At 43.1% G+C, this 12812-nt stretch overlaps 1 protein-coding gene across 1 annotated transcript in view; it reads left to right on the top strand.

Moving 5' to 3' along the window:
* The first annotated feature begins 1758 nt into the window (after nt 1-1758).
* The window catches only part of WNT3 (Wnt family member 3), a 51644-nt gene continuing 40590 nt past the window's right edge, over nt 1759-12812 (top strand). Inside the window, exon 1 of the mRNA XM_040536442.1 lies at nt 1759-2123. Within this exon, the coding sequence (XP_040392376.1) occupies nt 2044-2123 (80 nt within the window). The 5' untranslated portion in view covers nt 1759-2043. The remainder of the gene's footprint in view (nt 2124-12812) is intronic.

Genomic DNA, 12812 nt, shown 5'->3' on the forward strand with positions numbered 1-12812 from the left:
TGATGGTTCTCTGGCACTGGGACCAGCGGGACAGGGACACAGGACCACCTTCACCCATCACGCTGAACTCACTTGAAGCCCAGAAAAGGTGGGCTACATCTTAAGTATCTGCTGGGAAAAGTTCCCGATCCCCAAACCTGTGACAAAAATTTGTTCAGGACTGTACTAGTAGGCCAGGCCAGGCCCATGTCAGGGCCAATGCTTCAGATCTAAAAACGTGGACAGTAGATTAAATCTGTCTATTTCCAAATGCCTGTTTGAAAATCATTGTTTAATTAAATACAAGTGATTGCATTCAATAAAACAGAGCTGGGTGTCAGCTAAGAGATTTTCCAGGACAGACTACACCTAATAAGTCATTTGGGATTTGAAATTTCACAAGAGGAGCAAGCCTGGTTTGACATCTATATATATAGGTGGTCATAGATGGCTGGTAAAGCTGTTGTACTGAGCTTGGAGAAGCTTGGCCTGATAGTGCTTGCTGCAGATGCAGGGACTGACAAAGAGGTGAGCAGAGTGAAGACAGCTATGGGATATCCTTTCTTGGATGAATGATGGTCAAGAAACTGATTACCACTTAGGAGAACAGCTTGGCACTACCTCGGTGTCCAAATATACTAAAATCTCTAAGTGGGAATCAAGAAACACGGTAGGATGAGGCAGGTGCATCCCAGTAATCAAATAGCAACAAAGAATGCATTTGCATTCAGAGCCTTAATAGCAGGAGAAGCTCTATAACATTCAAAACCATGAGATGAGTTAGGCTGCCCAAGATCTTGGACCGCTGTTACAGCCATTGCTCTGCACAAAATTGATTTGCAGAGACTCCTAAAGCAGCTAATCTCCATGTGGTTATAAACTGGGCAGCTTCATTGCCTGCAATATGCCTGCTGAGGATGCTTGGTGAGCAAAAACACCTTATTTTGACTTCTCCCTTGTTGCTGTTGAGTTAAGTCCTAGATCTGCTACCCTGAAACAACAGCTCCTGTAAAAACAGCCTCCCTACATAATAACAAGGTTGTTCAAGGAAAATCTTTGCTGAATCTATTTGCAACATGCAACATCTTTAGAGAACTGACATTGCTTGTGGTTATTTTTTATTTATTTTTACTTTTATCACATGCATGCATTTTTTATGGTTAATATTTTCATCTTTCTGCATCCAGGGATGCACTTCACAAGAAAGTGAATAATGGGACATCTTCCCTTCTGTCTCCTCCGCTCTCACCATGACATGGCATTTTTTTCTCAAAAGTCTGGGCTGCCACTGCCTCCCTCCTCCATCCATCCCACCCACACACTTTGAAAAACCTGGGCAATGCAGATTTCATTTAAAGTTTACAACCAGTTTTGTCCATGCGACTCAGATCAACACATTGACATGCCATCAGAGGGTTATTTTGCTTTTTTGGTGCTCCTGCAAGGGTTAATGTTCACATCCCTCTCCATCTAAAGAATAAGTTGCCTATCTCACCCCCACCGTGAAATTAAGCGCAATCACAATCACCCTTCATCCTTACCTTGCAAAGTCTTGGCATGCCAAGCCAAAAGCAGAGTCTGTGCATCCTGAGTTGCTAAATGAACTTAAAAAAATATATTAAAAAAAATAAAAAGAGGAAAACACCCACCAACAATCTCACTGCCTCAGTAAGGTCTCTTGCGAAGATGGTTTGTCTGTGGAAGCGAGGGCTAGGAACAAAGTTGTGGGGTGGAGGGGGAGGAGAACATGATTGACAGCCCTGAGCTGAGACTCATCCCTTACCTTGGGCCATGCGGTCTGATTGGCTGCCTGCTGACATCCCCAAGCCCTGCACTTTTTAATAGACGCTTTTGGATGATCTACAGGGAAAAGGCTTGGAGAGGTGTGTTTCTGACAAGCCAGAAAGTCATCCACACTTCAAGGGACTTCGTTTAACTCTTTTTTTTTTCTTTTTTTCTTTTTCTTTTTTTTTTTTTCCTGGAAGGGGGGTTGTTCTTCATTTTCACACTTAATGTTTTTCTGAAAACTTCGCTGAGATTTTCCCCTTGCACCAGCCTGGACTAATGGATTACCACCTGCTTGGATTAATTTTATCTTTTCTCTTCAGTGGCACAAAGGTCTTAGCCGGTTACCCAATTTGGTGGTAAGATTTCTTCCCTCCTTCCCTCTTTCTATGATTGATTAATGAATTAATTAATTATTAGCTATGGGATCTGTGTGTATGCGTGTTCCTTCCTTTTCAACCTTAGCACTGCTGAGCTGGCCATGATTGCATGTTTGATTCTAAGCATAATTTCTTCAGATTTGACTGGTAATTAATGAAAAGTTTGGGGATTATTTTTAAAGGGTAATGTCTATGTTTCCTTTTGCTCAAATGGAGTCTTCCCCACCACTCTTAATTTCTCCATTTTCGTCACTGTAGAAATAGACATTTGTTTTAGATGTTAAGGGATGTGTTTTTATTTTCTTGTGCAATATAAATTTTGTCTGTTGCATAACTGTTTAGCAGGTGTTTTCTTCTTTTCCATTAAACTGTGATCAATGCTTTAAAAAAAAAATAATTTAATTCTATTTTCTTTTCGGCTGCTGCAGTTTTTGGACTTCTTTCTCTTCTTTTGTTGTATTCTGTTATGTGAATTTAGTCCAGCAAATTAGCTGAGAACACAAATGGCACCTGAGAAAATATTCATTAGCAAAATTCCTCAAAGATGTGTTTTGTTATTTTTAATTATGGAAATGTCACTTATTTTCTTGCACTAACAATAAAAATAACAATAATAAAAGAATTGGTTATATCTTATAATGTGGCTGTTAAATAATCTGAGTTACTTATTTTAAAAATAAATATAACAATATAAATATATTAACAAAAGGTAATTGGGAGCAGTTTAAAATGAAAAAAATAGGGAATACAACATTTGAGGTCATTTAAACACAGCAGACAGCAAGTTGCATAACAGAGTATTTCAGATAATTTCTGTCATTATCATGTAGGATTTCTCATTGCAATATATCTCATTAAGTTTTGTATGTGCCAGGTAGGGGCTTTAAGCCTAAAGATCCGTAGGGCAAAGAGGGAGATGTTGGAATTCGCGCTACTGAGATTCTTTGGTTATTTTTGCCTTTCCAGAAAAGTCTTTTTTTTTTAATTACTGAATTAGATCCTTTCAGTGCCAACATGGAGATGGCAAGAAGTAGGCGGGAGTGAACTTGGAAATGGACTGCCATGTCTGGGAATATTTAGAAATGTGAATGGAAAGCTGATTTTTAAAATAATCTGCTTATTACCGTGGACTTTGAGAATGAAAATGTGCAGTTCCAGAAGAGAAAGACTAAGCATACAATGAGAAGTCTTTGCTCAGGAAGCGTTTAAAAGCTATGCAGGTTCATGAAATGGCTAAATCACAGCATGTTTTCCCAAAGAATTAAATTATTTCCTCGCCCTGAGCGTGGCTGCTTAACTTCAAGGCCTAAGGCTGGGGCAGGGGAGTCTACTGAAATAAAGACCACATCACTTTGATTCACAGTATCTCTTTTCTCCTTAATCTGGGGACCAGCGTGTCTGAGTGGGGGTGTGTGGTGGGTTGTAGCATGGGTCAAAATTGAGTGTCTGGATCTAAAGGCAACAACCTGCCGCTGGAAACAGCATGGGGCAATGATTCCTGGCACTGGCATCAGCCCTCCAGGGTTTTACTGGTTCCTGACCTGCCTCAGGCTCAGATATAAATTAGGATTTAACACCTGAATTGGGAGGAATTTGACTCTCAGAGAGAGGAACCCAAACCTCTTTGACAAAAAGGTCTGATTTTCCCTGTGAAGTGAAAATGTCCCCATCACCAAAATGCCCTTCCCTGTTTTCAGGAGAAGACACTGCAGACAGGTGTCTGCACCATGTGCCTTCCCCCAAACCCCTGAAGTTCACCCAAACTGAACAATACAGAGGACATGTAAGATTGCTGGTCATGGATGGAAATACCGAGGGTATGGCAAGCAGTGTCCATGGGAAAGGCAGGAGTCAAACAAGCTACCCACAGAATTTTGTTCAATAAATCTGCATCTGGCATATTTGGGGCAATTCTGGCAATATCCAAAGTGCCGAAGCATTTTTACTGCACTAAAATGGTGTGGTGAGATGCCCCATATAGGGCTGAAGGGCAAGGGAGAGGCTATCAGAAATGGCAAAGGGTTTTCAAGGTTTCTTGAAGGCTGAAGGAGCAGGACAGAAATACTGGGGGCCATGATTTCCTGATTGCTCAGGCAGAGACAATGCTTCTTACAGCATGCAAAATTAAAAGTCTCCGTCGGTCCCACCAAAGGTTTAAATATCTGCCCTGCGGAGACGAGTTTTTATGTATTGTGTGCTCTAGCATAATGTGATATATAGTCTTAAAAAACACATGCTTTTCAGGTTGTCTTCCCAATCCACTGATCTTTAGGCAGGCATAGAGCAGCCTTTGGGGGATGAATACCATTTGCGGGGTTCAACATGCCCCAAGACACGGGGAGGGAAGCAAAGATGGGGCACAGATCAGCCCAGTCCCCTGCACTGGACTCCCACAGCTGTCCAAGTCAGGCTGGACAGGACATCATTAGTGCTTTCTTATCCTTGTATAAATCCATCTCTGCTTAATCCGAGATGTTCAGGAATGCTGTGCTGCTTGCAGGACCCCGAAACTGCTGACAGTGCCCGGTCATGCTGGGGCAACCTTTCTGGGTATATTTCTCCGCTATGGGAAATATTTCTGCAGCAAAATCAAAATGGATAATTTCTGCTTTGGGGCATAAATTGGGAAAAAATATTCCTGTAGTGAGGAGGAAGTGTCTGAACATGCTAAAGGAGAAGAAGTGCAATAAGAACAGGGTCACGGCACCTCCTAAATGGGCTCAGGGCTGGCTGTAATAATCCCACTGCTCCACAGTGCAGTCAGACAATGCAGGCAAGCAGGAGAGCAGTGACAGTGTGGTAGAAGGGGTAAAAGCAAAAAGATGAATCTGCAGAGGATTTGTAGGGAGTTTTATTTTCATTGAGTGCTCAGGAAAGGATCCATCCCCTCTGGTCATATTATCTAGAGAGTGCACAGTTCAACAGCAACCTTTCAGCTCGCATGCCATCATGTCGGAGAGTGGATCCTGCCCCCGGCCTCAGTGGTTAAATGTTATGCGCCAGGCAGAGAGATTTGGCATGGGGAGCATGTGGGTGAAGTCTGAAAAGGTGTTATGTGAATGAAATGACTTTGCGGTGCATGCACAGGTCTGCAGTGCCCAGACCTGGTGGTGGCAGCGGGATGTTGGAACTGCTGGGCTGTAAAGCCAACAGGGACAGGGCCTGGGGTTCACAGCCCATGGTGTTCAGTCGCTAGCAATTCCCTGACATCGTCCTGTCCCTTAACAACTAGAATTCTTCCTAACTATGCCTGAGCAAGATCCAGGGGTAGCACAGACTGTAGAAGTAGTTTTCAGTGAGCAGGGGCTGCTATTTTGCCATAGGGCCAACTTTTGACATGCCTTCACCCTACTACAGCAGTGAAAAGGAACAAATGGGGCACAGATGGGAAAAGGTTGTCTATGTGCTACCTTTGAGAATGCTGACATGAGGAACTGAAGCCAGTAAAAGCTTCCTCAGATATGTGTCCAATGCTTACGCTGTCTGGGTTACTGCTGCTAAAAGGGAGACAAAGATGGAGAGATGTGGTGAGGTCATGGAGAGCCAGGACTGCTGTTCTTCCTGGCCATGCACAGATGGCACAGATGGAAGAAAAGTGAGCAGCGAGGCCAGGGCTGGCACGTGAGCTCCACAGCCAGCAGCCTTGGGTCATGCCAACAGACCTCTTAGGCACCAGCTGAAGGGAAGATGGTGACACCAATCACACCTGCAGTCAGTTTTTTAATCCCAAATGCTCTTCTAACAGCAGGGATAACAGCATGTGTGTGAGATGGGGAGGATCAAGGTATGACAGACTTGTCAATGAAGCATATAGGCAGAATGACAGCTGTACCAGGAGCTTTCTTGTAATGCCCTGAAAAATTTAGATGAAGGAGAAAATATGTCCCCTGCCCGGAGCTGTGTCAGTGCAGTCTGACAGAGATACTGAGGCCCAAGAAACAGCTAGAAAGTGCTGCCAGAATGCTAATACGTGTGCAGGGACTAAAGAAGACAATCAGGGAGACAACTCCACCCATGAACTGAGAAAAAAACACCAAATGCTCTCCTCTTCCATCAGCATCATACACCTTAGAATGGGGCAAGAATTCTCAAAACATTTGGCATGTGACTAGCCTGGGGAAAGGAGCCAGATTTGGAGCCAGTGGTGAAAACAGGAGGTAAAGAAATCAGCCCCAGTCCTCTCAGGGCTCCTGAGGACACAAAATCAATAGGTCACTGCCCATAGCTGTGGCTTTCACCTACATATACCTACGTATTCCCATCCAGTATTTTTTTGCCTCTAAGTAGATGATTTGGCAATTGGCAGAATCACTTTGTCCATGATATGTTATTAAATTTTGTTTCCATCCCTTAGACATGTTTCCAAGAGTGTCTGGAGGCTTTGGCAGCTCTTTGAGGATCCCAGTGGCCTTGGGTCCCTAGAAAGAGGCAGACAGAAACTTAAAATCATGTTCTCACCAGCCCCACAGTAGCTCCTCGTTAGGAAAAACACACATGTGAAAAGCATTTGCATGTAGATGCAGTTTGAGGTGACATGTAGCTTGTCTTCTTTAGCTTTCAGTGTCTTACCTTTGTGGAATGAACGGGAGACTTCACTCTCTTGACAGTCTCTGAAGGTTCAAACATTTATATCCTGTAGCCTGTGGGTTATATGCATGCGGCCCTTAAAGCTTTGTTCAAAAGGAATACTTAAAATTGCATTGCAGAATCCACTACAAGAGTGGATTTCCTGACGCAAATCCAGCTGCTGCAGCACTACAAAGGAAATAGAAGACCCCCACATATAATCTTCCCATGGCTTAAAATGCATCCAGTTCTGGGGGAAAATGACTAAAGTAATAATGGAAAGTGTCAGTGACAGAGCTGACGGCATTTATCCTGCAAGCCCAGCAGTGCTGCTCCCACTCCTCTTCTGGCACCTGAAGCCAAAGTCCCTCCACCAGCAGCTTGCACTAGCACACAAAGCTCAGAACTGGAAGAGTTGAGGCATAACCATGTGCCACCTTCTGCTGTGTTAACACTCCCCAGCAGGGAGAGGCAGGCAGCTGGTGGGTAACACCGCACACTGCTTCCCCTAGGTGTGTCAAAGTTTGACTGCCAGAGCTGTAGGTGAAGCTACCCCAGGACTGCAGTGAGGCCAGAGGTAATAGGAGAGATGCTGGGGTGATGTGTGGCTGCTCATGAAAACAGCTGTAAATAACTAAGTGGACACAAGTGACAAAGATCTTATGGTTTTAAAGGTTTTCCTCAGCATTTTTTTGCAAACAGACATGACCCAGAGGTATCCGTATCACCACCCAGACAAACAGCATGGTTAGTCCATGATACATAGTGAGAGCTTTCCAGGATCATAGAATCATAGAATATCCTGAGTTCGAAGGTATCTGCAAGGACCATCAAGTCCAACTAGTCCAACTCCTGGGTCTGCACAGGACCACCCAAAAATCAGACAATATATCTGAGTTTTGTCCAAACACTTAAGCAGAAATTCAGGCTTACCAGCTGTGCTGTACTGCCAGCACACTTGGGCAATCCCAAACATTGCCAGAGGAGAGATTCTGAGGATATACAGCCTTGTGAACTTCAACACTTTCCAAGTCTTTGCAGAGTTTTATCATGGTCAGCATCTCTTGTCAGTTTTCTGTCTCACCTGTATTATAGAGGGCAGTGCACTGGAGTCCTGAGTACAGTAACAGCTTCAAAATGCTACTAGAACACAATAGTAAGGAGCAATAAGAAAGGTATGCATTTCCCTAAACATCAGGAAGTCTCTCTCTCTTGAAAACTAGCCATTCACCTGGAGTGTCCCAGCCCCAGGGATCCACTCTGTCCTGCAGGGCCAACACGAGCTTGGAGCCAGATGGCTCCAACACATGGAGAAATGCTCTGATTCACATATATTGACTTAAAAGAGTGTCTCTGCCCTTAAGTCAGGGATCTCTTAACATTCTTGTAACTAAATTTAGAAGTAAATTTAAATGGTCACAAATAACATTTAAGAAGCAGTTTAATTGCAAGCTGATTGCTTTTCATTTGAATCGTTCATTAAAAGCAGTACATGACAGAGTTAAGCAACTGTCTAAGAGAACCTCCGCAAAAGCACTGGAAATTCAGGGGTGAATTCTGGCTCCTTGGTACTGGTAGCTCAGGGCTGCCTGTGGGGTGCTGTAGATGCTGGCAGCCACCAAGCTGCAAATTCACATGGCAGCCATTCTACGTTCTTGTCTTGCCTTCTCAGCTCTCACCTTGACATGACCACTCACCTTGATGTGGTCAGGTAGACATGTCACACCTCTCCAACACAGTTGTATGCATGCGGGCAGGGAACCAAATGAGTAAGAGCGGTGCTGAAAAGGACCAGCAGTCACCAGCAGGAATGTGAACTCACAGTTTTGCTTATCCCAAGCAAAATGAACTGTGTGATGAGCTACGCTGGGAGGAAGAGTGTGGCCAGCAGGTGGAGGGGAGTTGTTAGCCTCTGCCTGGCACCAGAGGGGCCTGCACCTGTAATGCTGTGTAGAGAATTGGCCGCCCAGTTCAAGAGGCATGTAGAGAAACTAAAGATTGATCAGTGGATGCTTCCAGGATGATGAGGATCTAGGGCACATGGCTCACCAGGGAAGATGGTGGGATATGGGCTCATTTACTATGGCCAAGAGGATACTGAGGGCTGTTCGGTAGCAGCCTATCGTTTCTTGAAGGGCTGTTACAAACATGATGGAGACAGTCTTTTCCCCCTAGTGCCAGATAATATAGCAAGGGACAATTGCTGGGCATGAGGAGACCCTCCTTGCTCTGAAGGGTGGTGCAGCCCTGAGCCAGCTGACCATGGAGGTGAGGAGGCTCCATCCTTGGACATTTGCAGAACCTGGCTGCAGGAAGCCCCCACCACTCTGGGCTGGTGCTGGGGAGGGTCCTGCTCTGAGCAGATGCTTGGATTAAAAAAGCAGGTGCTTTAAACTGAAAGAGAGTAGGTTTAGATTAGATGTAACAAATTATTTACTATGAGGGTGATGAGACCCTGGAACAGGTTGCCCAGAGAAATTGTGTATGTCCCATCCCCAGAAGTGTTTAAGGCCAGGTTGGATGGGGCTTTGAGAAACCTGGTCTAGTGAAAGGTGTCCCTGCCCATGGCAGGGGTTGGAATTAGATGATATATAAGGTCCCTTCCAATCCATACCAATCTATGATTATATGATTCTATGACTACAGACCTCCAGGGATTCTTCCAACCATCATTTCTGTCTATGATACACCCTTTGCCAGGGATAAGAGCAGTGCTGCAAAAGATGCAGTGTTAGACAGTTCTTGTAATATGGAGTCCCCACTGTATGTCTAATGGTGGTGGGTGGGAGGGGTTTCATTGGGATCCTGGACACAATTAAGCAAACTGTCAGCCATGTTACAGCTCAAGACTTTCAATGGCAACAGACAGCCCAACACCTGTGTCAAGGAGAAACCTGATGGCCACTCATGCCACCCCCACTATGCACTACACACCTTCTGTGCTCAGGTATGAGTCATTACAGGTCTTTAGCTAGTTTTCTCACTACTTTGATTTTGGGCCTGTAGATCTCAAGCTGCTGCACTGCAGTCACTGTTTTACTGGCTCTGTGAGACCAGGAGAGATGCAAGAATGCCTTCAGCCCTTCCTTTCTTCCTGCAGGCACAATACAGAGCCCTCAAAGGATTTGACTCTAAGGTCACTCAATCACTTCTGACTTTTACATTACATTTTCATAATTCAGGTATTGCTCTGAGGGTGCTTGAATTCCACTGCTGTCATGTAGGTCCATTGAACACCACCCACATAGCAGGGACACTAACCAGCAGGTAGAAAGCCATCTCCCATCTGACACTGCTGATAGGGTCTCAGTGATGTTCGTTGGGCCCTTCCACTGCCAAGTCAAACAGTTTAACTTAAACCAGTGTTTGGATTTTGTAGGAAAAGGCAGGAGAAGATCCAAGCAGTAACTTATGAGGAACTTCAAATAAAACCTTAAATATAAAATATTAAAGAATGAAGAACTGCCGTGTGTAATGAAAATAAGTAGAAATAATGCACAACACTTTCCATTATCTCTGTTGTGTATTCAACTGGAAAATTTATTCATCTGAAAAATGACTTCATCTGATGTGTGCTACATATCTCAATTTCTAGAGATCACCTGCAGACAGGCCAGTCATCTAGAAATGCACCTCATCTAATGTTTAGGCAGAAGTTGTTAGTCGATTTGCCAGCAGAAATCTCAATGTGAACAAGAGTGCAGTATTCCTTTTGCATCGTGAGAATGAAGCTGCCTTAATCAGCGCATACTTAATATACATAAATTCCTGTCAGTTGGGTTAGCAGTGGTATTTGTGTCCAGCTGCTAACTCCCTTAGCATTGTAGATCTGATTTGCACAACCAAGGTAGAGTTTATAGCAATTTGACTCAACCTGAGGACGTTTTGAAATTTTTGCTAGGCCTTCATGAAGCATCCCAGGCTAGTCTGGTAGGATGCTGGCAGCTGGTAGTTGCTGTCTTCATACAAGTTGCTGTCTTCAAGTGTTTGGCTGGTTTTCATATCTGACAGGGTGTCAGTGCACACTTCTGAGCATTAAAATAGAAAGAATTCTGTGTTCAGAGTTCAGCCAGGCAGCAAAGTGTTTGATGAAAGTCAAGGCCTTTTCTTGTGCATCCAAGAAACACTTTCATATTGCTGCTATCATTTTTACATTATGAAACTCATACTGAAGGCTTTTGAAGATGCATTCTGAGATGATTTTATTTGTGTCCATATGGATACCATCATGTCTCAGTACATACAGTCAAACTTGGGAAATAAGACTCTTGTAGGCTGGCATTCATTCTATAATCACACTCTTACTCTCAGTTTCCTAAAAGCGATGACTCTAAATGGAGCTTGTAATGGAAACTGTGCCCAATGCGGCATAGCTCTGAAGAGTTATAAGTCACTTGTGAAAATACTTATCTGTGGCAAAAGTGCAATGGGAATTATCTTCCACAAAGATAGGATCCTACTCTATGCAAATCATCAAGGCACAATTTGCTGCTGTTGGAAAGATGCTGCCTCTCTATAAAGTAGACCTCAAATTAACCTACTTTAGATCTGGTCTTGGAAAGGATGAAATCATCTTACTGCGCTCTGTCTATGGACAGAGACACTCAATTTATGCAATCTAAATACCTATTCTCCACTGGCTATTGCTGGGATGAGACAAACCTGATGTATATCAGCTGCTGCACATGTCCATAATCTCATTCATTATCAGTTCCCTGTATCACTCAGTGGATCTATCTGTGATTTTCCTAAAGGATCTGAAATGGGAAGTATTTGTCAGGAAGTTGGCTGTATGTTTAATTTACATATCCCGTATACACACAGTTATAGCTTATGTCCCTTAAATTACTCAAAATTTAATTTTAGCCTCCTGCTGGCAGATGCAATTTAATTTTTTGATGACCTAAGATTCATTTTGTATCTACAAATGGAAGTGGTTTAATATTACTCAAGTTTGGAGGTTAATATTAGAGTAATACTGAACATAATGAAACGCTTCTGATATGGGGGTATCAGGCTATATTATTTAAGGTTGTTTCCTGGAATTTTCAGGCTAAAGGCTACATCCAGAGTGCAACATGGTGAAAATAACATCCCAGTACCAACCATGGGGCAAAGGCTAAGAAAAATTGTGCTATGATTAATGTGCCTCTTTAACATTACACGTGCCCTGACTGCACATGTGTTTACACCTTTTTTGTTGATAAAATAAATTTGTTATTAATAATAATAATAATGCATATCTATCTCCACTGTCACCAAAGAAAAAACTGTGAGCCATCCTTGGCTGAAAGGGCTTCAGCTACACAGGCTTGAAAAACAGAATATTTACCCTGTAACAAAAGTGTTCTTCTCCAGGACTGTTAGTGCAGTTGCTTTGCCATCTCTGAAAACGCAAAAGAACTATGATTTGCTAAGCAAATTTTCTATAGAAAAGGAGAGAAACTCTTTCTAATTCCTTTTCTAAAGATAGGTTTCCTGATTTGCTAATTTGTCTTTTTCACAGTTCTCTGAACCTTTCTAGTTTTAATTAATCTTACAAATGTAATCAAGTTTAACTGGCATCTTTCCCAGTACTTGGACCTTTTATTTTTGAAAGAGAAATACTTTTCCTGAGCCACTGTAGCATCGCTTTGGCTCAGACACCAGAGATCTTCCCCTTCCTTTTCAACAAATAGATTCATCAATTTTAAAACAGAAGGGGTTAGTGTTAGCTGATAAATTCTTGATTTTTTTTTTTTGTTCTGATCCCATTTCTGTGTCTCGTAAACATCCGGTTTTCTTGCAAATACTTTCTAGCAATTGTGAAGAATAATACTTAACAAATTTGCAGTGATCCTTGAAAACTGTCACAGGGGGCGTTTCACAACTCCAGGGTGCCACTGAACTCCTCACTCCTTACCCCTCTCATGCTGCTGGAGACACCTGCAGCACAGGTGGCTTCCTCTTAGCTGCCTTACTGACAAGGGCATGTTTATATCATGTTTTTGAATTGCAGAGGTCTAAAATGAGATGGGAGCTTGTTTTCCTCCTTGGACTATGGTGGCAGACCAGGACAATGGTCTCTGCTGAAATATCTTTCAGCAAAAAGTTCCTCAGATG

This window comes from Cygnus olor, chromosome 25, assembly GCF_009769625.2.
Source record: "Cygnus olor isolate bCygOlo1 chromosome 25, bCygOlo1.pri.v2, whole genome shotgun sequence".
NCBI lineage: Eukaryota > Metazoa > Chordata > Aves > Anseriformes > Anatidae > Cygnus > Cygnus olor.